At 34.2% G+C, this 25,477-nt stretch overlaps 1 protein-coding gene across 1 annotated transcript; it reads left to right on the forward strand.

The window, feature by feature from the left end:
- Positions 1 to 4,755: 4,755 nt before the first annotated feature.
- LOC102615259 (acid phosphatase 1) lies at positions 4,756 to 5,982 on the forward strand. Its single transcript, XM_006465647.3, has 3 exons — positions 4,756 to 5,325; positions 5,431 to 5,640; positions 5,733 to 5,982. The coding sequence occupies exons 1-3, from the start codon at positions 4,862 to 4,864 to the stop codon at positions 5,908 to 5,910; spliced, it is 852 nt and encodes a 283-aa protein (XP_006465710.2). The 5' UTR covers positions 4,756 to 4,861; the 3' UTR covers positions 5,911 to 5,982.
- Positions 5,983 to 25,477: the final 19,495 nt, after the last annotated feature.

Below are 25,477 nucleotides of genomic sequence, written 5' to 3' on the forward strand. Positions count from 1 at the left end.
TTAACGGGAATATTTTAACTGCGACTGGTAGTGTTGTGTAATTGATCAACTAAGCATGAAGAATCTGGCGTTACTCAATTTTTAGGGGTTGCGCAAAAAGAACTAATGGCCCATGACCCAAACCCAACCCAAACTGAACAAGTTGGATTAGTTTCGAAAAAGTTTGGGCTAGGTTGGCTTATAAAACCTCAACCGACAGAATCCAATCCAAACTGTAAATAACCGTCGTGTCTTCATTTCCTTTTTATTTTTCAAACAATGGCCTGCCACCATCCTGCCGCCCTTTAAAGCAATTAAATAGGCGAGTTTCTAACCCAACTAGATTTTTGTTGGGTTGGATTGCTTCGAATATTAGGTTGGGTGGACTTAGAATTTTTTCAACCCAACCCATATCCACGGTAACTCATAAACATTATTACTATTATTTTTCACTTAAAAGTTAATTCGAACAAATTAACTAGGATCCACCTATGTTGCAACATACCACACTTTTTGTCTTTATTCTAAATTACCGTTGGATGTAAACTAAATGAATCTAATGGTTGAAATTAGAAAGTAGGTGAAGGTCTATGGTCGGTTGTTGAAAGAAATTATAAAAAAAATTATTAAATAAAGAAAGTGTATAAAAATATGTTAAATAAGGGGCCATGTATATACTGATTTTGACTTTGTTTTGGGAGGCCGTCGTTGAAAAATTTTTCACACCCTAGAATTTGAGATCATCAAAATCTTTTCAACCCCCAGAAAATCCGATCATCGAACAATTTTCCACCCCAGAATTTGCGATCAATTTCCCATAGAAAAAGCAATCGTCAAGTTTCATATGTAACTGATAGCATATTGCAGGAGACCTTTTTCTAGTGAGTATCCATCTGTAAAATGAGCCAAAGTTATCATCGACTCGAATACCGACCGTACAAAAGGTTACGGTTTTGTTAGATTTGGTGATGAAAATGAGAGGTCAAGGGCCATGATCGAAATGAATGGTGTGTATTGTTCAAGTAGGCCGATGAGCATAGATGTTGCAACCCCCAAAAAGGCTTCTGGATATCAACAACAGTGTTCTTCACAAGCTCTTGTATTGGCTGGTGGACCTGCGTCAAATGGTACTAGGGTCCAAGGATCTGATGGCGAGTCCAACAATGCGACTATATTTGTTGGGGCACTTGATTCTGATGTCAGTGATAAGGATCTCAGAGAGCCTTTTTCTCATTTTGGTGAGATTCTCTCTGTTAAAATACCTGTTGGTAAAGGATGTGGGTTTGTGCAATTTGCAAACAGAAAGGATGCTGAGGTTGCATTGCAGAAGTTACAAGGGACCGCTATAGGCAAGCAAACAGTCCGTCTTTCTTCGGGTCACAATCCTGGGAACAAACAGTGGAGAGGAGATCACATTAACCTTATCGCCCTAGCCCAAGATGCAACATACGTGAATAATCGAAATTTTTTCCCCAAGAAATTGTGACAAATTTCGTTCGATTTAGTTGTCTCCAGATTGATTCTCAACCACGATCCATCAAAACCTAATTTCTAGTTTTCATACATAAAACATAACTAGTTTAATCGGATGAATTCTGAGCAACCGGCATCAACAGTTCCCGATGTATACCTCATTTATCAACCATCTAATTCAACCTTTCGATTCATTTAATTTATATCCAACGGTAGTTTAGAATGAAGACAAAAGTTGTGGTATGTTGCAACTGTTGCAACATAGGTGAGTCCAATTAACTAAAGCCTTGCAGAGAAATAAAAAAAAGTTCATACTGCTGTAAGAAATTATAAAAAAAAATAATGGCATGAAAAATATGGTTTGATAATATGGTAGATAATAAAAGACTAATACTAAATTATATATATATATAACTTACAATCTTTTATATGAATACTAAATAGTATGGATCCACTCACCTTGCATATAACTTAAGAAATCCATAATAAAATGATATTATGTTCAGAACTCTGTACGTAACATAACAAATGAGGAGCATCCACGCATTGCAGGAGAGAGAAAGCTGTAGGAACTCAGCTGATACAAGGCCAGTTTGCACTGAGCTGTTACATATGGAGTCTGCAACGCAGCCTTGTCCTTATGTTCAGCTTTTTATGGCCTCTATCAATTATTTACTGTTTCAGCAGGATATGGCCGAGTAAAGGACAAAGGCGGGGCCCAAAGAGCAAGCGCCAAGGGGAGATGGGTCAGGGTCCCAACGTTGAAAACGTGTAGAAAATGGCCGTAAAAGTTGTGAAAAAATATGTGGTTAGAAACCAATTAATATTTTACTCTCGAGAGTCCAGACGGTGAATATTCGATGAAATTTGTCAGGGTAATGCTTGATGATTAGCTGATTGCTTGAAATTTCATTCATCTTCTTATGATAAGGTCAAATTCCAGCTGTCGGTATATGAAGGGTCCCTTTAACTTCAATACATAATTAGATTCAATAGAGTTTGGACCTTTCTACAGTTTTGGTCGTTTTCAAAATCAGCTGGATCTTGTAAAAAAAAAATAAAAATTCTACATTTCAATTACATGATCCGTAATGACATTATTGCTTGCCTCATGCATGCATGTTCATTGACTTATTAATTAATTATTTTCATGAACAGTTCAATCTTTTAAATGTTGGTAAAAGGCACAGAACCAGTCTTGAATTTATCTCTATTTATGCTTGCATTTAATTAGATTATCATTTTGAAAGATTTTCTTTAATTTCCGCTGACGATTGAAAATTGAAGTTAAATGTTGGCTGGTGGCAGGAACAACTTCTGAAAAGGGTCGCAGTAATCTAGTGAAAAATGCATGGTTATTACTGTGGGTGCTGGAGTTTCATTTAAATCAATGAAAGGCTACGATTATGTTGAAATTTATTTACAATAAAATACGAATTTTAATCGCACACATGAAATAGTAAATAATAAAAAAATTTATTATAATTTATAATTTATTATTTTATATGTATAATTAAAATTTGTGTTCCACCGTTACCGAACCCTCGATGAAATAACGTTCCTTCAATCATCGAAAAGTACCCATTCATGTATTTTCTTTTTCATGCGCGGTACATTTAAGCATGTGAAGGGGAACGCACAATCGACTCCTTTAATGAAATTATTGTACTCCTTTAATGAAATTATATAAGTTGTAAGGGAATCAATATAAAAATATTAGTATTTAGATTTTTTAAGTTAAAAAATAAATAATATTAAATTTAGTGATTCAGACAAAAAAAATATATATATCATTCATATTCAACATTTAGTGTTATTCAGAATGTAAACTAATTCAGGTCTATTTAGATTTCAGACAAAAAAAAAATGCCACATTAGTAATCTCTTAATATTTTTTAAATTTCTCAATCACATTTGTGTGAGCTTTAGTGTGATCTAATTGGGCACTAATTAATCTCTGATGGCACGATTCGAATCATTCAAATGCTTTCACTCATAGTCCTTTTATGAATCTACACTTAATACGTTTCAATATTTTACACACATAGAACATATTTTTAGTTAATTATTTATTTATTTTTTGAGAAAGAATTAATAAACATAATCAAATCCAAATTGCAATTGTTGAAAGAAAATTTACTAGTACATAGTTAATTCAAAAGGAATTTTATACCTTTTAAGGGATTTAGTAAAGTAGAATATTTTAATTCATGTAGAGTAATGCTACACATCCTAACTTGAGTTCCAATTGCTATTCATCATTCATCGATTAAATAATAAATTTTATAACTTATAAAACTACTTACCCTCTAATAAATGGTTGTCACATGATTTGAGACTAGACTAGCATTAGTCATTTATATACCAGACATTAGTTTATTGCACGAATTAGACAATAAAGACAAGCATCAACTCATAAGTTCTTCCAATATGAACTAATTACAAACGAAGAATTACTTGCATAGTTGGAATGAATAATTTATATCATAACTAATGCGGTACTCGACATATCACTTAATAGAATAGTAAAATTAGCGCGTTAATGATGGATAATAAAGAAAAGCACCAACTAATAAGTTCTTCCAATATGAACTAATTAAAACGAAGTATTATTTGCATAGATAGGATGAATAATTTATATCAAATATATATGTGGTACTTGGCATATCACTCATTAATAGAATAGTAAAATTAGCGCGTTAATGATGGATAATAAAATCAATAAATAAGTATATGAAAACTAATGATAAGTAAAATATCACTGAAAAACAAATTATATATTTCAACTATACAAATTATACTGATTACAGACTATGCACAATCAATATATACCGAACTTAGTTAAGAAGTGATACTTTGGTCCCTCTTAAAACTTGTTTTTACCACTTTATTCCATATAATAGATTTTTATTACTCATTAACCCCCCCCCCCCCCATTTCATTATTGTTCAAATAGCGACAAAAGAAAACATAAAGCGTTGACGTGTAAAAGTTACCCTATAAGTGATAATAGATTAATTAAATCTTAATTTGCGAATGTCTCGAATAGAATTAGTAAAAGTAAGCTCTACGAGGGACTAATTATGGTATCAATCTCACTACGAACAACAAGGAGAAAGTGACAAATAAAACGCCAAACTTTTCTTTCTTTAATTTGTAGGATGGTACTACATAATTTTGGAATTTCTCACGGTTCACATCAAGCTAGCGATCACATGTGATCAGTATAACAATGTGTGAATATGATTCTTTTAACATGCATTATGATTTTCCTTTTAAAAAAAAATAAAAATAAAAACTTGCCCTTTAATTTGATAGAACTATGAGGTCATTTTACAAGACTGGATCTTTATAAATTAAATTTCATCAACAAGTTTTTATCGTGAGGAAAAACAATATTACAGTTGTAATGAGCATGGGAGGGGTGTCACTGCCATTATTATTCTTTTTTCTGGCTACCATATCAGCAACATCCCATGGATTTAGCATGGACATCCGCCATCTTTTTCTGGCTACCATACCAGCAACATCCCATGGATTTAGCATGGACATCCCCCATCAGATTCATCTTCTCCGACCGAAAGCCGGTTCCCGGAACAACGATGTGCCCGGCTTGTCCTGCCTGAGTTGGCGACTCGGAGTGGAAACTAATAACGTTATAGGATGGGCGACTGTTCCCGAAAAATGTGCAGACTACGTGGGGCATTACATGTTAGGCCAGCAGTACCGCCTGGACTCTGAAGTGGTTGCTAATGAGGCCATTCTCCATGCTCAGAGCCTCACGCTTGCTGGCGACGGCAAGGACATTTGGGTTTTCGACATAGATGAAACCTCGCTATGTAATTTGCCATATTATGCTAAGAATGGATTCGGGTACGTCCGTGACCGTAAATTAACTTAAATTTCACTTTGTCGCCTATATAATTTGGACTTGAGATATATGCCATGATATGTATATTTTTTAATTTTTTGTTTCAGGGTGAAGCCGTACAACCCTACTATGTTTAATGAATGGGTTAACACCGGAAAAGCACCACCGCTGCCAGAGAGCCTTAAGCTTTACAAAAAATTATTATTGCTTGGAATTAAGATTGTATTCCTCACGGGAAGACCAGAAGATCAGAGAAATGTTACAGAAGCTAATTTAAAGCATGCTGGATTCAACACTTGGGAGAAGCTCATCCTCAAGTAATTAATGATGCGTGTTTTCATCACGTTTATTTTAATGTTTATATGTCAACTAATTAATAACAAGTAAAGATTTAATAAATTGGCTGCAGGGGATCATCTCATTCAGGAGAAACAGCAGTGGTGTACAAATCAAGTGAAAGAAAGAAGCTTGAGATGAAAGGGTACAGAATTATTGGAAACATAGGTGATCAATGGAGCGATCTCCTGGGCACCAACGCCGGCAATCGGACGTTCAAGCTGCCTGACCCAATGTATTACATTGGCTAATTAATAAATAATGTTTACTTGGGATTTTGAATAAATAATCGAAGGGCCTTCATTTGTGCACCAAATTTGCTTAACTTTCAAGCTGTCTGATCCATTGTACTGCATTAGCTAATTAATATAATTAGGATTTTCAATAAATGCAAGTGCATAACTAGTATTTTTCGACAACTAAATTTGAGGAAGTCTATCAAGATTAATGAACTCAAAGGAAGAAGTGAATTGCATATTTGAAAACTATTGAATCCTTTTTTTGTTATTTTCCCCTTTTCATTATGAATGAATTTAAAAATTTTCATGTTACTTATGGAATAACAAATTTCTTATGCTACATGTGGTGTCTTTTCTTCTATCTCATATCATGTTTTGTGATATTGGATACGCAAATTTCTTTTCTTATATTTATTTTTTTTCTCAACAATCTAATCAATTGATTCAATATACATTTAGAGGAATGACTAATTCAAATTGGATAAGAAAAGTGGATAAATAGTTCAAACTGAATTAGAAAAAAGGACGCACGGGCTCTCTCATCTTTGGTCACCAATTTACTTTCTTTTATTGTTCTATATTAATTGTTGTGAAATAGCAACCTCACATTGCAATTTCACAACAATTAGTTGTCATGGAAATCAATCTACTTTATTTCATTGTCTTTTAGCATTAGGAAATCTTCATTAGATGAGCGAAAATTTTTCTTTAAGATAGTGTCTCTTAACGCGACTTGATGAAGTTATGGTTCTTTAAAAAGTTGTGATTATAGGACTAGTCATTGTTATTGTTGATTGTCATTATCACTATTCATGGTACTGTTCATAGTCGCTGCACTCACTGGCCTTGATCACTGTTTATGCTGGTTGTTGTCTTTGTCCTTGCCAGTTTGATTTAGAAGGCTGCTGTTTTGAATCATATTCCAATAACTATTGTTAATATTAAGCTCATTTACTTCTTGGAAATTAAGCTCAATCAAGATACATTCATGACTAGCTAGTATGTTAAACTCCAATTTGCCTTCTATTTGTTTTACAATATTTGCGACCAAATGAAAAAGAACTGCGACCACATAATAGAGTATCGATTCACAAAATATTCTCTTAAAAAGAAAAGTCAAAAAGCATGTTACAATATGTGCTCTTTAATTAATCGTATCACTTTATGTTAATTATTAGATGCTTTAAGAGCTTCCGGAATATTACCTAAAAACAACTGTAGAAATAGTGAGCTGTGTTGCCTTAAAACATAGTCATATACTTATTTGATGTAATCCATCAAATATGGACAGTTGTTAGATGTTCTTTGTTTGGTTTATTGGAATAATTCTTAAACAGGAAATTCCAAAATTGGTTTGCTTTTGTGTCATCTAGGGCCAAATTTTGGGTCAATAATGAATTGGAGCGTTTTCCATTTTCTTTTATTCAAGTTTAAATAGGTTGAATTTATACGGGCACGTGAAAGATCAGAAGAAAAGCAAAGAATATATGTGCAGTAATTTCTGGAATTCACTTCTCATTTAATAAAAAAAAAAAAAGAGGAGGCTGATTTTGGTAGCATGCCTATAATTCATCCTATGAATTTTTAGGAGAATATATCCGATGATCATTAATCTTATCTATCTTAAATATGCACAAACTGATGGACAATTAACAAATTAAACACTCAAAAAATACACTATTTTATTTCTTCAGCAACACTGCTCACCAATTACAACTCTTATTTTTCACTCTTTATAATTTAGAGATTTTGTTACTTCACTTAATGCATAATCAAATGACACAAGGGGTATTTATAGTACATGAAAAGATATATAAACCATTCAAATAAGAAATTACAAAAAATTAATAATCATTCATCTTTACCTACCACACCTAACACGAATAATTCAAACCTCACCAACCATACCTATTTATGGAACCTTCCATGAGTTGGGCTTGAATTTATTCATCTTAGATCAAATTTATGATCCTAACATAAACTGCATGCTGCTTCCCGTTTAGTCCAGCAAGAGGCATTGAGAGGTTCCCGTCAAAATTTACAGGATGTCAAATACCAGTTCTTGGATGCTTTTCTTGTTCACACAACGCCTTACACATTCACATTCATTAACTCCGAGTCGTTGGATAAACCGTTGATGCGATATACAGCAGAGTTTTGTTCTATTATGATGGTGGTGGTATTATTTATCTACAGAGATTGCATATTAGAAGCAATCACACCTCAAAATTTGTCCGAGTTCACACTTCATAATGCAAACGATGTGCTTATGTTTAAAACGGTCCATATATCAAGCTTTGTATTGTGAAATTAGAAGGAATTTTTGAACTGATTGACTGCTAGTATTGCATAATTGATCTACGAAGCTTGGTGAAGCTGGCGTTGCTCTAATTTAGGGGTGCCCACAAAAACTAACAGCCCATGACCCAAACCTGACCCATTTTTGAACAGGTTGGATTTAGTTTTGAATAAGTTTGGGCTAGGTTGGCTTAGAAAATCTCAATTGATAGATTCCAATCCCAACTCTCAAAAACCGTCATGTCTTCTTATTTCCGTCTTATGTTAAAACATTATTCTACTGCCCGTCCTGCCACCCTTTAAACCGAGCAAGTTTCTAAGTTCGTCCATAGTAAATGTTTACTTTTTTTTGCCCCTTTCAATAACGCAGCCCAACCCAACAAGATTTTTGTTGGGTTGGATTACTCAATGTTTTGGGTTGGGTGGCTTATAATTTGTTAAACCCAACCCGCACCTATCGCAACTCATAAACATTTATTATTATTTCACTCGATAGTTAATTCTATAACAAGTTAACTGAAGCTTTACAGAAAAATAGAAAAAAATTCATATTACTGAAAGAAAATATTAAAAAAATGGCCGATTAAAAAAATGGCATGAAAAATATGGTTTGATCTGATAGATAATAAAACTACTTTTTGTTCAGCATTTTATCATTTCCGTCAGTTTGGCTGGATATGGCCGAGTAAAGCAAAAAGACGGGGCTCAATGTGAATGGGCCCAGGGGAGATGAGAGATGGGTCACGGTCCCACATTGAAAACGGGTAGAATTGGCACAAATAAGTTGTGAAAACTGTGGTTAGAAATCAATTCGTGATTTTAGAATTTGGTGGAATATTTTATCTTAACTAATGTACGATACAACTCAACAATAATTCTTCTTTAGAAATCTCCCCGTCTCTTTACTTTTGCATGATACACCTAAGTTGTTCTATCACTAATATATTCCGTCTTTGATACTATTTGTTGGGGAGGCTTGGCATAGAATTTCTAAGTATTCAACTCAAAAAACTAACTTATTAGATAAAATAACTTAGGAGTTTTTTATCTTACATGATGGTGTAAGAAACATGACTCTTTCACAGCCGTTTGATGAAAATCCAACAGTTATGGGAATATAAGGTAATAAACTTATATTATTTCCACAACCGTTGGATTTTCATCAAACGACTGTGGAAGAATTATGTTTTTTACATCATCATGTAAGATAATTAGAGTCAGTAATTTATTCACTTATAAAACTAACTCCCCTTTATTAGTAAACGTATGACACAACTCAACAAGTAAAATTATAGCAGCTGGTATATGAAAGATCCGTTCAAGCTTTAATACGTAATTAAATTCCATAGAGTTTGGACCTTTCTATAGATTTAGGTGGCGTTTGTTTTTTAACTTAATGACTTAAAGTGACTTAACTTAATTAATTAAGTTAATTAGAGGTATTTGTTTTTATAATTTAATGAAACTTTTTAGATAATTTTGACTTAATAAAATAAGCTAATTTTTTTGGCTTTTTACTTAATGGAGAAATCTGAATTAAGTCAATTACTTGCTAATGTCAAAAATATCTTTGTTTTATAATTTATTTTTCATGTCTATCCCAAAACTCACCCATAGATATTTACCCCATATAAAAATATCCATATTTTTTCTTTCTTATATTATATACGATAAAATTTGAAATTTATGGTATTTTATATATTAAAATTCTAAAATAATTATGTATTCGCTTGAATATAGTTTTACTTATAAATATTAAAATATTGTGGTATTTAATATATTATTTATTTGACATTCAAATTTAATAAGGATACAAATGTAAAAGTACATATTTTCAGCTTTTTAAGTTGAAAAAAACAAACAACTTAATACTTATTTTTCGAGATTCAGACGAAAAAATAAATATATTATTCAGATTCAGATATTCAGACCTATTCAGAATTCAGACTAATTCAGGTCTATTCAGATTTCAGACAAAAAAAAAAAAAAACGCCACCTTAGTCGTTTTCAAAATCAGCTGGATCTTGTTAAAATCTATGCTTCAATCACATGGTTAGCAATTACATTATTACCTCATGCACGCATGTTTATTGAATTATTAATTATTTTCATGAACAGTTCTGTCTTATACATGCTGTTCAATGATAGCTGCAACACAAGACACAAAATCGGTCTTGAATTCATCTCTATTTATGCTTGCGTTTAATTAGATTATCTATATGTAAGAAGATTTTCTTTAATTTCCATTGACCATTGAATTGAAATTAAATATTAGTTGGTGGTCGGTGAAACTTCTGTAAATGGTCACAGCACAGCAGTGGACATACAAACTTCTGACCCATGCATGCATTTTCTTTTTCGTGCGTGGGACATTTGAGCATGCGAAGAAGCATGTACATTCGACTCCTTTAATGAAATTTATTGTACCATGCTAAAGTTGGTAAAAATGAAATGGCCTGTGTTTTAATTTCCCTGATCCCTGCGGCAGCTTCTTTTTTACCTTATACTCGACATATATTATAATACGACAGTTAAGAAATCGACTTCCGCTAATATTTGAAAAAATATCTACTCCTACGCGAAGAAGAAGGATGGATGGATAACTGGCTACCATACATTATAGGCAGATTCTACAAATTCTCCGAAAAGAAGGTCAAAGCCCACACATATACAATTCTGCAGCTTGATGTTAATATATCTCTCGTGTCATATTGTTTAGATGCTCTTATCAGAATGCATTAAAGCCTGCCTGAAAACAACGATCGAAATAGTGACACGGGTGCTGGCTCAAAGAAGTAATATCTAATCAAGCTGGCTTTTATTTGCTTTTATTTGCAAATGCCTAGTTGCTAAATGTTTTTAAAACAGTTACAAGAAAATGACATCCTGACGAAATCAACTTTTGGAAAACCAATGTGATCCATCAAATGTGGATTGTTGTTTAGATGCTCTTTAATTGCTTCCTTGGAACCCGATAAATAAACAAATAATTAAATTAAAATCCCTGTTTTAATTTCTTGAGTGTCCATGTCTTAAGGGGTGGGCAAAATTGGGTTCGGATCACCCAATTGGGTTTTGGGTTGTTCGGATTGGACAAAAATCAATCCAAATAAAATCTGAATTGTTGACCTGACCCTATTTGATCCGAATTATATTCAGATCGAATTGGGTTAACAATTCAGGTTAAATTCAGGAAGGATCGGGTTTGGATTTGAAACAAGTCGGATTGAGTTCGGGTAATTTCAGGTCAGTTCGGGTCTAATCGGGTCGATTGAAATCGGGTTAAATCGGGTCGGGTCAAATCCGGTTAATGCAAGTTTGAGCTCTTTTTTTTTCCTATTTTTGCAATTTTTAGGGTGGTTTTAAGACATTTTTCTTAATTGTAGTCATTTTTACTAATTTTCAACCAAAAAAAAAAGAAAAAGAAAAGAAAATGCTATGAAATCAAATGAATAAAGTTAAAATGGTATAATAAGATTATTTGCCTATTGCCTTGGAGGGTAGGACTAAGATTATTATTTACTCAACTAACAAAGTCCAAACTTAATAAAAGTTAAAATTAATACAAACTTACAAAGGCCCCGTTTGGGATTGAGGTTGAAGCTCAATAAGCTGCTTATTTTATAATATTTTATAAAAATAATATTTGGTAAATTTTGTAAAAAAAAACTTATTTTTCATAATTTTCTCTATTTCGTTAGCAACTTTTAAAAGCAGGTAGAGGGTTGCTTTCATAAGTATCTTATTCAATAAGTTATTACGTCTTTTTAAGATACCTATTATAACCTTAATATTTTGATAAAAAGACAATTATATCGTACTTATCCATAAATCATAATATGTAAATCATTAGATATTATATTACTGTCACAATTTTATTGCAAAAAAATTTATTGTGAATGTAATACATATTACTTTTTATTTTATTTAGATTACGTAAAAGTATAAATTTTTATTATATTTTATGTAATAAATTATGAAGTTCTTCAGATTTTTCTTAATTGAGTTTTTTTAATTAATTTTACATATTTAAGAAAAAAAATATGTCTAAACAATTTATTAAACATAAAATAAAAAACAATTAAAACGTATCTCCACTGTGGTCATTATATAATACAACAGCACTTTCGTAATAAGATTTACCAAACGCATGTACTCTACTTTTTAAACTCACAGCAATTGCAACATCACAGTTTACTAAATACCAAGCTACTTTTTTAATCACCAACTTATTTCATCTGCACAGCACAAGCAACTTATTTTATCAGCCTCCGCAATCCCAAACTGGCTCAAAGTCCAAAGTTAATAGGCTATTAGTCTCCATTCAAAGCACAATTTCCAAATACTAGTTTTTGAAAGTTTGAAATACAAACTCACAAAGTCCCAAAATTTAAACATAATTAAATTGTTCGGAAACACAAATCACAAAGTTCAAAGATAAAAACTAAATAAGCTTCATTGGTTCATCGCTCCACGCAAGCACTTTGACAAGTTCTAAATTCAAATTCTTGTACTCCAAGTTCAAGCGCCAATTGCCTAGAGACTGATTGAAGAAATGTAGAATAACTATTTTCTTTAAGCCACGTTGCAAATGAATAAACTTAATTCATATAAAAAAAATTGAGCAAATGAATATACTCAATTCATCACGTCTATTTTAATATTTATTTATTTAGACGTGAACTAATTAAAAAACAAGTAGCACCTAATAAATCGGTTGCAGGGGATCATCTTATTAAGGAGAAACAGCAGTAGTGCACAAATCAAGTGAAAGAAAAAAGCTTACGATGAAAGGATACATAATTATTGGAAACATAGGTGATCAATGGAGCGATCTCTTGGGCACCAACACCGGCAATCGGACATTCAAGCTGCTTGAACCAATGTACTACATTAGCTAATTTGATGCAAGGGCCTTCATTTATGCACCAAATTTGCATAACTTTTAAGATGCCTGATCCATTGTACCACACAAGCTAATTAGTATAATTAGAGTTTTGAATAAATGCAAGTGCATACCTAGTATTTTCGACATTTAAATTTGCGGAAGTGTATCAAATATCAAGATTAATGAACTCAAAAGAAGAAGTGAATTGCATATTTGAAGGCTAATATTGAACTTCAAAAAAATTGTTGGCAGCTGACTTTAACCAACAAATATATGGATGGATTAATTAACAATTTTATCTCATCGATCCCGAGTACTATTGAAACATTTTTTTGTTATTTTTTCTTATTCGTCATGAATTAACTTAAAATTTTCCATATCACTTATTGAATAATAAATTTCTTAGGTTACGTGTAGCCTCTTTTCTTCTAACTCATACCATGTTTTCTGATTTTGGATGCACATGCATCTTTTCTTTTTCTTTTTTTCTTCCCAACAATCTCATCAATATATTCAAAATACATTAAGAGGAATTACTAATTCAAATTAGATAAGAAAAGTGGATAAATAGTTCAAATTGAATTAGGAAAATGGATAAGTTCTCTCATCTTTCTTAACCAATTTACTTTCTTTTGCTGTTCTATATTAATTTTTGTGAGCAACCTCAGATTGGAATTTCACAATAATATCATTATGTTATGGAAGTCATGTTGGCGAAAAATTAGTTTTTTAAATATTTTGTAAAAACTTTTAGGATCGCTCTCATACAATATATAAGAATTTGTAATTTAGAAATCGTACCTTGAAAATTCGATTTGGCTTTTTCCGCTGCGGTGATTTAGGCTCCCAGATCACGATCCGTCACCACCACTTATGTTAGATCACAATCCGCCACCAAATAATCTTCTAGGCCATGACTCAAGTTTGATATGCACTTGACATGTGGGCGCCTTTATCACCACTAAAGCAACTAGCACGAGAAAATTTTTCTCTCAACAATAGAGAGAAAAATACTTTTCTTTGATCTCTATAAAGTGGTTGTTCTACTCCTTTTAGGAGAAAATAAGTCCTTTTATATTTCTATCTCGTGGGAACCCTAGGCTCCATTTTTTATATTATTTAATTCTATTAAATTAAGTTTGATTTAAATTAAAAATAATAAACCAAAAGTATTGTTACTTGTTTCTTGTCATAGGGGTCCACCTTGTAAAATAACACAAAGTCTCTTAGACACAAGTACATTACATGGAGCCTCCCACTAAATAATATATTTAAGCTTTTAACCTAAATAGCTAGTTATCTTGCTTATTAATCCAGTAGTGGCGCAATCAATTAAATGAGTTAACCCGGTGATCATTTGAGAATATACAATAGTGGCTATAATAATTAGGTATGTAATTAAACTATCCTAATTATTTAATTCCAAATCTACTCCACTAAAAGTTTGGAACTAACCTCCATAATTGTATACTCGAATAATAATTCGTCCTAAGCTACATTGATTTCTTTACTGCACAATCTTTTGTACCACATCGTTAATTAAATTGATAGCTCAATTGTCCAATCAATTTAATAACATCTTATTCCTTGATACTTACTGGTTTTCTCTAATGATCATTTTCAACATACTAAATATGTTGACACACTCTGGCCAGAGAATTTTATGATCAAGTGCTGAAAACTCATCAAGAGATTGAAATACAAGTATGCAACCCAAGAGGGGGGGTGAATTGGAATTAAAAAAAATTATTTAATTTATTAATGAAAAACTTGATGCAATTATAAATCAAATTCAAAGCAATAGCAATTAAGATGATCACAATATAAAAAGATAAGGGAATAGGGATTCAAACACCGAGATTTTTACGTGGTTCGGCCAATCTCGCCTATGTCCACGCCTCCAAGCTTTCCGGGCTAGAGGATTCCACTAAGCAAGCCTCCAAGGTTTCAAATGCTTACACTTGACTTCCAAGGTGTCAATGGACCTTTACAACAAGAGATTATCCCCAATCTCTTAGCCCAAGTGTATCCCAACACTTACAATCATTCAAAGTAAAAGATTACAAATTGTTTTGCCTCTCACAATATATATAAGATTACACAATGATGCTTAATATGTGAATAGATGAAGCAAGAATGTGTTCTAAGCTCTATGAAGATTGTATTCTCGAATATTAGCTCAAAATGGTCGTGTTGTGATCAATCTTCTTTGAATTTGAATGAGCTTATTTATATCTGGAGCTGAAAATCTAGCCGTTACAAACTGTTGAACAGAAAATGGTTCGCCGTTAACTATAAACGATTAACCGTTTCGGTTGGTCAAAGTTACCGTTGGGCCAGATTTCAAATAAACGGTTAGCCGTTTAGGATTGCCCTTTCGCCGTTAACTTCCAGAGACCTGCAAGATGAGCATTTGTTATCCGTTTACGCTAAACGGTTAAGGACTTGCATGAAGTAACGTTTCTGGATATTATCGGTTAACCATTTGCAATAAACGGTTACCCGTTTGTCTCCAGTAACCTGCAAAATGAACATCAGTTAATCCGTTTTCATTTAGCGGTTAAGGGATTGCATAAAGTGGCTTCTCTGGGTATTATCGGTTGACCGTTTAAAATAAACAGTTTGCCGTTTGGCTCCAGTAACCTGCACAATAATTTAGCCTTATCAGTTTTCGTTAATCAATGCTAGAGGAGGACAACCTTCAATTCTGGACGTTATCGGTTAACCGTTTAAAAGAAACGGTTTGCCGTTAGGTTCCAGTAGCCTTCCCATCTTTGGTGTTTTCCGTTAAACATAAACGGCTAGAGCTTAGGCAATATGTTGCTCTCTGGTGCTAATCGGTTAACCGTTTTAAAAGAAAAACGGTTTACCGTTAATTTCCAGTAACCTCCCCATCTTTTGTGTTTTCCGTTTTTCATAAACGGTTAGAGGTTTAGGAAATGTGTTGCTCTCTGCCTTTAATTGGTTAACCGTTTTAAATAAACGGTTCACCGTTTATAACCATAATTGCAATTTTAAACGAGTTTTTGCAGAGAATCTCTTCCTAATTTGAAAATCCATCTTTTATGACGAAATAAGGCAATGATTAAAAGAGCTTTCGTTTATTAAGAAATAGCTCCAATATTTTTGTCAAAATACATTTAAAATTTGTTATCATCAAAATCAATATTATTAACATATTAATGTTAACAATCTCCCCCTTTTTGATGATGACAAATTTCATTCAATGTTAAGCTCCCTCTTAATATGTGCTCCCCCTACATGTATGGCCAAATTGAGAAATGTGAATAAAAGGATTTTTGCTTTAAATCTCCCCATTTAAAAAACCATCTTAAAAACCATAATATCCCCCTTCATCATAAAAAAGAAAAGAGGAAATAAGAAATACGCAAATCCATTAAAGAGGTTGCCCGGCTTGGGCGAGCGAAAATTTTGGCAGAGTTTCCCCTTAAAAATGAGCAAAACCACTTATACAAAATGAGATAGAACACTTCCAAAAATAGATTGACACCAACTTCTTCTTTCAACAAGCCAACAACTCCATGATCAAAACATAATAACACTTCAATATCCAACAAGCAGTCAATCAGAAATCATCAATCATCTAATCATCAAGAACATCATACACATATGCATCAAAAACAAAAAAAAAATAAAAATGCTAGCAACCAAAATGTAAAAATGTACGTGCGAAAACAAAGCTCAGAAACTATGGAGGTGGTGAAGATGTGCTCCCCAGATCATAGCCAAAATAGCCGAGAATAGTGCGCTGTCCAGCGATAAGCTCAAGCTGCTGATCAAGGCTCTGCTGCTGGAAGATCTGAAAGTCAGAACGCAGCTGCTGGTGGTCACGGGAAATAGTGTCCAACCGATCAAGAATCAGCTGCTGGCGCTTCGAAATCCGCTGAACATCAGTGATCAGCTGCTGCACTGCGTCTGAAGCAGGAGGCTGAACTGGAGCTGGAGGCGGCATAGAGGCAGATGGCTGCTCGGGAACAGCAGAAGGCTCAGGAGCAGAAGGCAGCTCGGAAGAGGAGGGGATGTCAGTGTCTATCGCATGCTCCTCAGGGTCTGAATCAGCAAGAGGCCGAGGTACAAAATGGCGACGCGGAGGATGAGGAAGAGCTCCTAATCTAAAATCAGGAAGCTGATCGGGAGGATAGATATCATTGAGCATCTGATCGTCCTCTGCAGCAATCAAGGTATCCCGGTTTTTGGAGTTGTTGGTCTTTATCCACACTCCATTCTTCCTAGAGAATCCGATACTGGTCATGGCCTCGGGACCAATCCGTCGAGTCTCCATATGTCCAGTATCAAGAAGTGGCACCTCAAAGCGTCGCAGTATTTTAATGATGATACTGCCATAAGGAAGCAAGCGGTGGTTGACCGCTGGAGTACTCAGCATATGTCGCACAATAATATACCCGAGGTTAATGGGACGGTCTGTAAGAAGGCTATCCAATAGGGCAACGTCCAGCCTCGTAACCTCATCCGAGTGACCCTTCCTAGGAGTCACTATGTGCTGTAAAATAGAGTGAAGAATACGGACTTGGAGAGGTAAAAGTTGAGACCGAAACGAAAGCATACAAATCTCATCCGATAAGTCTCTACGACGACATATATTACGGACGCCATGAATATGAGAAAAAGTATCAAAGGAGAGGGCTTTCCTAGAGGTGTAAATGTCAAGCCCCTCACAAGAGATACCTAGAAAGTCAGCTAAGTCCGCATCATCAAATTCTATGGGTACACGGCCGACTTGAGTGACTATCCTATTTGGGCGAGTATCGGAGATTTCCATATTAGAGTAAAAGACTTGCACTAAATTTGGATAGGCCCAGTCATCAAGGTCAATGGCAGCCTCCCAAGGCTGAAGCATATCCCTAATGCTTCTACCACATACAACTAAGTTGCGGAAATCATCAATATCAATAAAAAAAGGATCAAGTACCTTTCGTCCATCAAAGCGATCTTCGAACCGCTTAGCCAAAGCAGGTGTGGGGAAGTGAATCCTTGAAAATTCAGAGACCTCTCGAGGTGGTATGGGATTCCTTGGAGGCACAGATTTACGCCTGGGATTTCTCCGAGAGGGTTCAGCCATGGAAACACGTAATGGGACGAAAGTAAATCGATAAAAGGTTTAAGAAAGAGTAGAGGATGTGAGTAGGATGTTTAATTTGGTTGAAGAAATGTGGAAATCGGATTAAGAACGAAGAAACCCGACCCGCGACAGTTAGGGTTTAGATTTGGGATTTTTGAATTTTGGGCTCGATTTGAAGTTTTGAATCGGTAGAAATGTTCTAAAGGTGATAAGAAATGATTTTGAGGGTTTGATTTGGCACGAAAAGCAAGAAAAATGAGGATTTGAGGACTAAGAGACCTTCGGCTGCGCAACAATGGAGGAAACGGTGAGAGGGTAACTAGAGAAGGAGAAGAAAACCTTTGAACAGTTTTTATACTTTGCGAAAACGGTTAACCGTTTATTGAAACGGTTAAAGGGTAACTTTCAGGGACTAAGAAAAAAGGTAACGATGAAGGCTTAAACACATAACGGCTAGGGACTAACTGTTAGAGAACTCTCTGTTGAAAAACGGTTCACCGATTGTGGCAAACGGTGAAAGGGTAACTGGACAGACACATAATCTCGTTTCTGGAATTAAACGGTGATCCGTTTATAGGAAACGGCTAACCGTTTATTTTATCTGTAATTTCGCACATTTGATTTAATTTTTGGCCAGCAAATAATATATTCCAAGATCATTTAATTGATCTGAAAATATTTTATGAGCCAATTTAATGCATGATTCATGGACATGTTTTCAACCAATCAATTCATATAATCAAGTGTTATCAATGCAAATTCATCATTTGTCTACCAAGCTCAAGCATTTCATAAATAGTAATCAATCAATTCAGTACACTCAATAGCATGAGTAGAGATGTTAATGCAAAAATTTCATCATCCCAAGTTCATGCCGAATTTTTGAAAATTGTTCTTCGCAAAGCGGTTTTGTGAAAATATCGGCAAGTTGTTTTTCCGTAGAAATAAACTCTAATGCAATATCTCCCTTTTGAACATGATCTCTCAAGAAATGATGTCTTATTTCTATATGCTTGGTTCGAGAATGTTGAATGGGATTCTTTGAAAGGTTTATAGCACTAGTATTATCACACTTAATAGGAATTTGTTCAAGATTAATGCCATAATCTCTAAGTGTTTGTTTCATCCAAAGTGCTTGTGCACAACAACTTCCGGCAGCTATATATTCAGCCTCGGTAGTTGAAAGTGCGACAGAATTTTGTTTCTTGCTAAACCATGAGACAAGAGAGTGTCCTAGAATATAGCAAGTTCCACTAGTGCTCTTCCTATCCACTTTATAACCAGCAAAATCCGCATCCAAAAAACATGTTAAATCTATATGAGTTCCCCTAGGACACCAAAGGCCAGTATCTATGGTTCCACTCAAATAATGAAAAATTCTTTTAACAGCGAGCAAATGAGATTCCTTGGGACATGACTGAAATCTTGCACATAAACATACACTAAACATGATATCGGGTCTACTTGCAGTCAAATAAAGTAGGGATCCGATCATACCTCGATACATTTTGATATCCACTTTTTTACCTTTTTCATCTTTGTCCAGCTTGGTTGTTGTGCTCATTGGTGTATTCTTGGTCTTTGAATCATCAATGCCGAATCGTTTGAGTAGATCCTTTACGTACTTGGCTTGATTTATGAAAATTCCTTCCTCATTTTGTTTGATTTGAAGTCCAAGGAAGTATTTCAACTCTCCCATCATACTCATCTCAAATTCTTTGCTCATACACGATGAAAATTCTTTACACAACAACTCATTAGTAGAACCAAAAATAATATCATCAACATAAATTTGAACAATAAGTATGTCTTGGTTTTTATGCTTAACAAATAAAGTAGTATCCGCTTTACCCATTGAAAAATCATTTTCCAACAGAAAATTCTTAAGTCTATCATACCATGCTCTAGGTGCTTGTTTTAAACCATACAAGGCTTTAAGCAACTTATAAACGTGATTTGGAAATTTTTCATTTTCAAAACCAGGGGGTTGTTTTACATACACTTCTTCCATAATATACCCATTTAGGAAAGCACTTTTCACATCCATTTGAAATAAAATAAAATCTTTATGACATGCATATGCTAACAACATCCTAATGGATTCTAACCTTGTTACAGGAGCAAAGGTTTCATCAAAATCAATTCCTTCTTCTTGGTTGTAACCTTGAGCCACTAATCTAACTTTGTTTCTTACAATCACGCCGGATTCATCCATCTTATTTCTAAACACCCATTTAGTACCTATTACAGATTGATGTTCAGGTTTAGGAACTAATTCCCACACATTGTTTCTTTCAAATTGATTTAACTCCTCTTGTATTGCCATAATCCAAGATTCATCATTTTCTGCATCCTCAAAGGATTTTGGTTCAATTTGAGAGATGAATGCATTATGCTCACAAGTATTTCTAAGTGATGATCTAGTTGTAATACCTCGTGAGGGATCTCCTAAAATTACATCTTTAGGGTGAGAAGAGACATACCTCCACTCCTTGGGGAGTGTTTGAGAAGTACCTTCATTTTGCTCCACATTTGGTTCTTCATGATGTTCCTCTTGAATTCCATGTGGTGCATCCTCTTGATTGTCATTTGATGCTTCTTCTTCTTGTTCTTCTTCTCCTACATCATCATCAACAACGACTTTCTCCGTAGAGGAGGGGTTAGACTCATCAAACGTGACATGCATAGATTCCTCCACAACTAAAGTTCTTTTGTTATAGACTCTATAAGCTTTGCTGGAATTTGAATAACCAAGAAAAATACCAACATCAGATTTTGGATCAAATTTACCAAGATTATCTTTTGTGTTCAAAACAAAACATTTGCATCCAAAAACTTTAAAATAGCCAATGTTGGGTTTTCTATCTTTCCAAAGCTCATATGGAGTTTTATTAAGATTAGGTCTAATCAACACCCGATTTAAAACATAACAAGCGGTGTTGACGGCTTCAGCCCAAAAATATTTTGGTAATGCATTTTCATTTAACATGGTCTTAGCCATTTCTTGAATAGATCTATTTTTTCTCTCAACAACTCCATTTTGTTGTGGGGTTCTAGGTGATGAAAATTGATGCTCAATGCCTAGATTATTACAAAAACTCTCAAATGCATGATTTTCAAATTCTCCTCCATGATCACTCCTAATGCATACAATACTATGCCCTTTTTCATTTTGTAATTTCTTACAAAGTACTTTAAAAGCATCAAGAGCATCGTCCTTATTGGCTAAGAATAATACCCATGTATATCTAGAGTAATCATCCACTATCACAAATGCATAATATTTGCCATTTAGACTTGCATATCTAGATGGCCCAAAAATATCTATGTGAAGAAGTTCAAGTGGTTTTGAAGTAGAAATATGGTTTTTATTCTTGAAAGAAATTTTAATTTGTTTTCCAAATTGACAAGCTTCACAAATCTTATCCTTTTGAAAACCAATTTTCGGAAGACCTTTAACTAAATCATCTTTCGAAATTTTTGAAATCAAATCCATACTTGCATGTCTTAACCTTCTATGCCATAACCAACAATCATCATGTAATGCCGAAAAACATTTATCAAGAGTAGATGCACATTCTATGTCAATGATATAAACATTACCACATCTATTTCCAACAAATAAGGTTTTGCCATCACATGAGTTCTCAATAACACAACTAAGTTTATCAAAGATAACTTTATAACCTTTGTCACATAATTGACTAATGCTAATTAAGTTGTGTTTCAAGTTTTCAACCAAACATACATTCTCAATTAGAGTTGAAGAGACTTTACCAACATTTCCAATTCCAAGAATTTTTCCTTTTGAGTTGTCTCTAAAAGATACGTCTCCACCATTTTCAATTTTGGTGAAGCTTGAGAACCATGCATAGTTTCCGGTCATGTGCCTTGAACAACCGCTGTCCAAGTACCATTTATTTTTCTTCTTCTTCAAGCCCTACAAGAAAAAAAAAGTCTCAAGTTTTAGGTACCCAAAGCTTTTTGGGTCCTTGAGAGTTAGCAACGGTTCCTTTTGGAACCCAAATGCATTTGACACCATAATATGCATTCCTTTTCACGGGACATTTAAATTTCATTTGACCATTTTGATTACAATAATGACATACAATCTTATGATCATTTGTGGAGGTAGCTTTGACAAAATAATTCTTATAATACTTTTGCTTCAAGTTAGGCTTATATCCAAGTCCTCCTTTATCAAAAACACATTTTTGTGAGTTAAGCATATTATCCAACATCTTTTGCCCATTTGTAAATTTCAAAACAATTTCATTCAATTCATTATTCTTTTTCTTGAGCAATTCGTTCTCATTTTTCAACTCATCTATGTGTGATTTCAAATGCTCATGTAAGATGCTAGGTTTCTCATTTGATAATGCAATTTCATCATGCAATGTTTTGTTTCCTACTTCTAGGCATACAATTCTTGCATTTAGAGATTCATTTTTATTTTTAAGCTTTGCCATTTCCTTTTTAAGACATACATTCTTTTTACCAATTTTCATCAACTCATTATGCAAATCTTGAAAAGCATCATATAATTCATCATAGGTAGGATCACTTACCTCATTGAGATCATCATCCCTTCCTATTGCCATGAGTGCTAGGTTTGATACTTCTTGCGATCCTTCTTCATCATTTGATTCTTCCTCACTATCATCCCAAGTTGCAACCATTGCTTTCTTCTTGAGTTTGTTGATAAGTGGGCACTCCGATCTTATATGTCCAGGCTTCTTGCATTCATAGCAAGTGATTGCCTCCTTCTTCTCCCTATAGTTCTTGAAGTTTCTGAAATTTCTTCGCTCTCCAGTTTTCTTAAAGAATTTTCTGAACCTCCTTGCTAGCATGGCTAGCTCTTCATCATCCGGTTCACTCTTCCCATCACTCTCATATTTTGAAGCTTTGAGAGCAATGCTTTTCTTCTTCTCCTCATGTCCTTTTTCTGCAGCTAAATCCTCTTCATACGAAATAAGAGAACCAATTAAATCATCAAGAGGTAAAGTATTTAAATCTTTGGCCTCTTCAATGGCGGTTCTTTTAGGTCTCCATTCTTTTGGAAGTGACCTAATGATTTTCTTAACTTTCTCACTATTTGAGAAGGTTTTCCCTAAGGCACCTAGGGTGTTCACTATGTCCGTGAATCTAGTGTACATATAATACACATTTTCATTTTGTTCCATTTGGAACAACTCATATTAACGAGTGTATCTACTGATTTTAGACTCTTTCACTTGATTTGTCCCTTCATAGACAACTTCAAGTTTGTTCCATGTCTCTTGTGCACTTTCACAACTAGATACTCTATGGAATTCTTTCTTATCAATGGCACAAAACAAAGCATTCATAGCCTTAGAGTTTAGAGACATCTTTCTCTTTTCTAACTCACTCCATTGACTCGATGGTTTAGGAATATCATCTCCTACTTCATCTTTGAACGTAGGCATGAATGGACCATCACAAACAACTTCTCAAATTTCATAATCTAAGGCTTGCAAATAGATTCTCATTCTAGTTTTCCAATAAGCATAGTCATTACCATCGAAAAACGGTGGTCTAGTTGTGGATTGCCATTCTCTAAAGGTTGAGTCATTTAGGGTTGCCATAGATCTTTTACTTTAGACGATTAAGTCTTAACAAGAGAACGAGGCTCTGATACCAATTGAAATACAAGTATGCAACCCAAGAGGGGGGGTGAATTGGAATTAAAAAAAATTATTTAATTTATTAATGAAAAACTTGATGCAATTATAAATCAAATTCAAAGCAATAGCAATTAAGATGATCACAATATAAAAAGATAAGGGAATAGGGATTCAAACACCGAGATTTTTACGTGGTTCGGCCAACCTCGCCTACGTCCACGCCTCCAAGCTTTCCAGGCTTGAGGATTCCACTAAGCAAGCCTCCAAGGCTTCAAATGCATACACTTGACTTCCAAGGTGTCAATAGACCTTTACAACAAGAGATTATCCCCAATCTCTTAACCCAAGTGTATCTCAACACTTACAATCACTCAAAGTAAAAGATTACAAACTGTTTTGCCTCTCACAATATATATAAGATTACACAATGATGCTTAATATGTGAATAGATGAAGCAAGAATGTGTTCTAAGCTCTATGAAGATTGTATTCTCGAATATTAGTTCAAAATGGTCGTGTTGTGATCAATCTTCTTTGAATTTGAATGAGCTTATTTATATCTGGAGCTGAAAATCTAGCCGTTACAAACTGTTGAACAGAAAACGGTTCGCCGTTAACTATAAACGATTAACCGTTTCGGTTGGTCAAAGTTACCGTTGGGCCAGATTTCAAATAAACGGTTAGCCGTTTAGGATTGCCCTTTCGCCGTTAACTTCCAGAGACCTGCAAGATGAGCATTTGTTATCCGTTTACGCTAAACGGTTAAGGACTTGCATGAAGTAACGTTTCTGGATATTATCGGTTAACCGTTTGCAATAAACGGTTACCCGTTTGTCTCCAGTAACCTGCAAAATGAACATCAGTTAATCTGTTTTCATTTAGCGGTTAAGGGATTGCATAAAGTGGCTTCTCTGGGTATTATCGGTTGACCGTTTAAAATAAACGGTTTGCCGTTTGGCTCCAGTAACCTGCACAACAATTTAGCCTTATCAGTTTTCGTTAATCAATGTCAGAGGAGGACAACCTTCAATTCTGAACGTTATCGGTTAACCGTTTAAAATAAACGGTTCACCGTTAGGTTCCAGTAGCCTTCCCATCTTTGGTGTTTTCTGTTAAACATAAATGGCTAGAGCTTAGGCAATATGTTGCTCTCTGGTGCTAATCGGTTAACCGTTTTAAAAGAAAAACGGTTTACCGTTAATTTCCAGTAACCTCCCCATCTTTTGTGTTTTCCGTTTTTCATAAACGGTTAGAGGTTTAGGAAATGTGTTGCTCTCTGCCTTTAATCGGTTAACCGTTTTAAATAAACGGTTCACCGTTTATAACCAGAATTGCAATTTTAAACGAGTTTTTGCAGAGAATCTCTTCCTAATTTGAAAATCCATCTTTTATGACGAAATAAGGCAATGATTAAAAGGGCTTTCGTTTATTAAGAAATAGCTCCAATATTTTTGTCAAAATACATTTAAAATTTGTTATCATCAAAATCAATATTATTAACATATTAATGTTAACAGAGATGTGTTATACAAATTTTATATTGTTAATCTATAACTCCAATACTCATAATTGCTCCCAGCAAGATACCGGGTAATCTTGACTACAAGTATGTGTCGTGTCTATTGGTAACTCAAATGAAATAACAATT

The sequence above is a fragment of the Citrus sinensis genome, chromosome 7 (genome assembly GCF_022201045.2).
Source record: "Citrus sinensis cultivar Valencia sweet orange chromosome 7, DVS_A1.0, whole genome shotgun sequence".
NCBI lineage: Eukaryota > Viridiplantae > Streptophyta > Magnoliopsida > Sapindales > Rutaceae > Citrus > Citrus sinensis.

Coding starts and splice junctions, on each gene's coding strand:
- LOC102615259 (XM_006465647.3), top strand. CDS start 4,862: ATGAGCATGGGAGGGGTGTCACTGCCATTATTATTCTTTTTTCTGGCT. Junction 5,326..5,430: donor TATGCTAAGAATGGATTCGG/GTACGTCCGTGA, acceptor TTTTTGTTTCAG/GGTGAAGCCGTACAACCCTA. Junction 5,641..5,732: donor TGGGAGAAGCTCATCCTCAA/GTAATTAATGAT, acceptor AATTGGCTGCAG/GGGATCATCTCATTCAGGAG.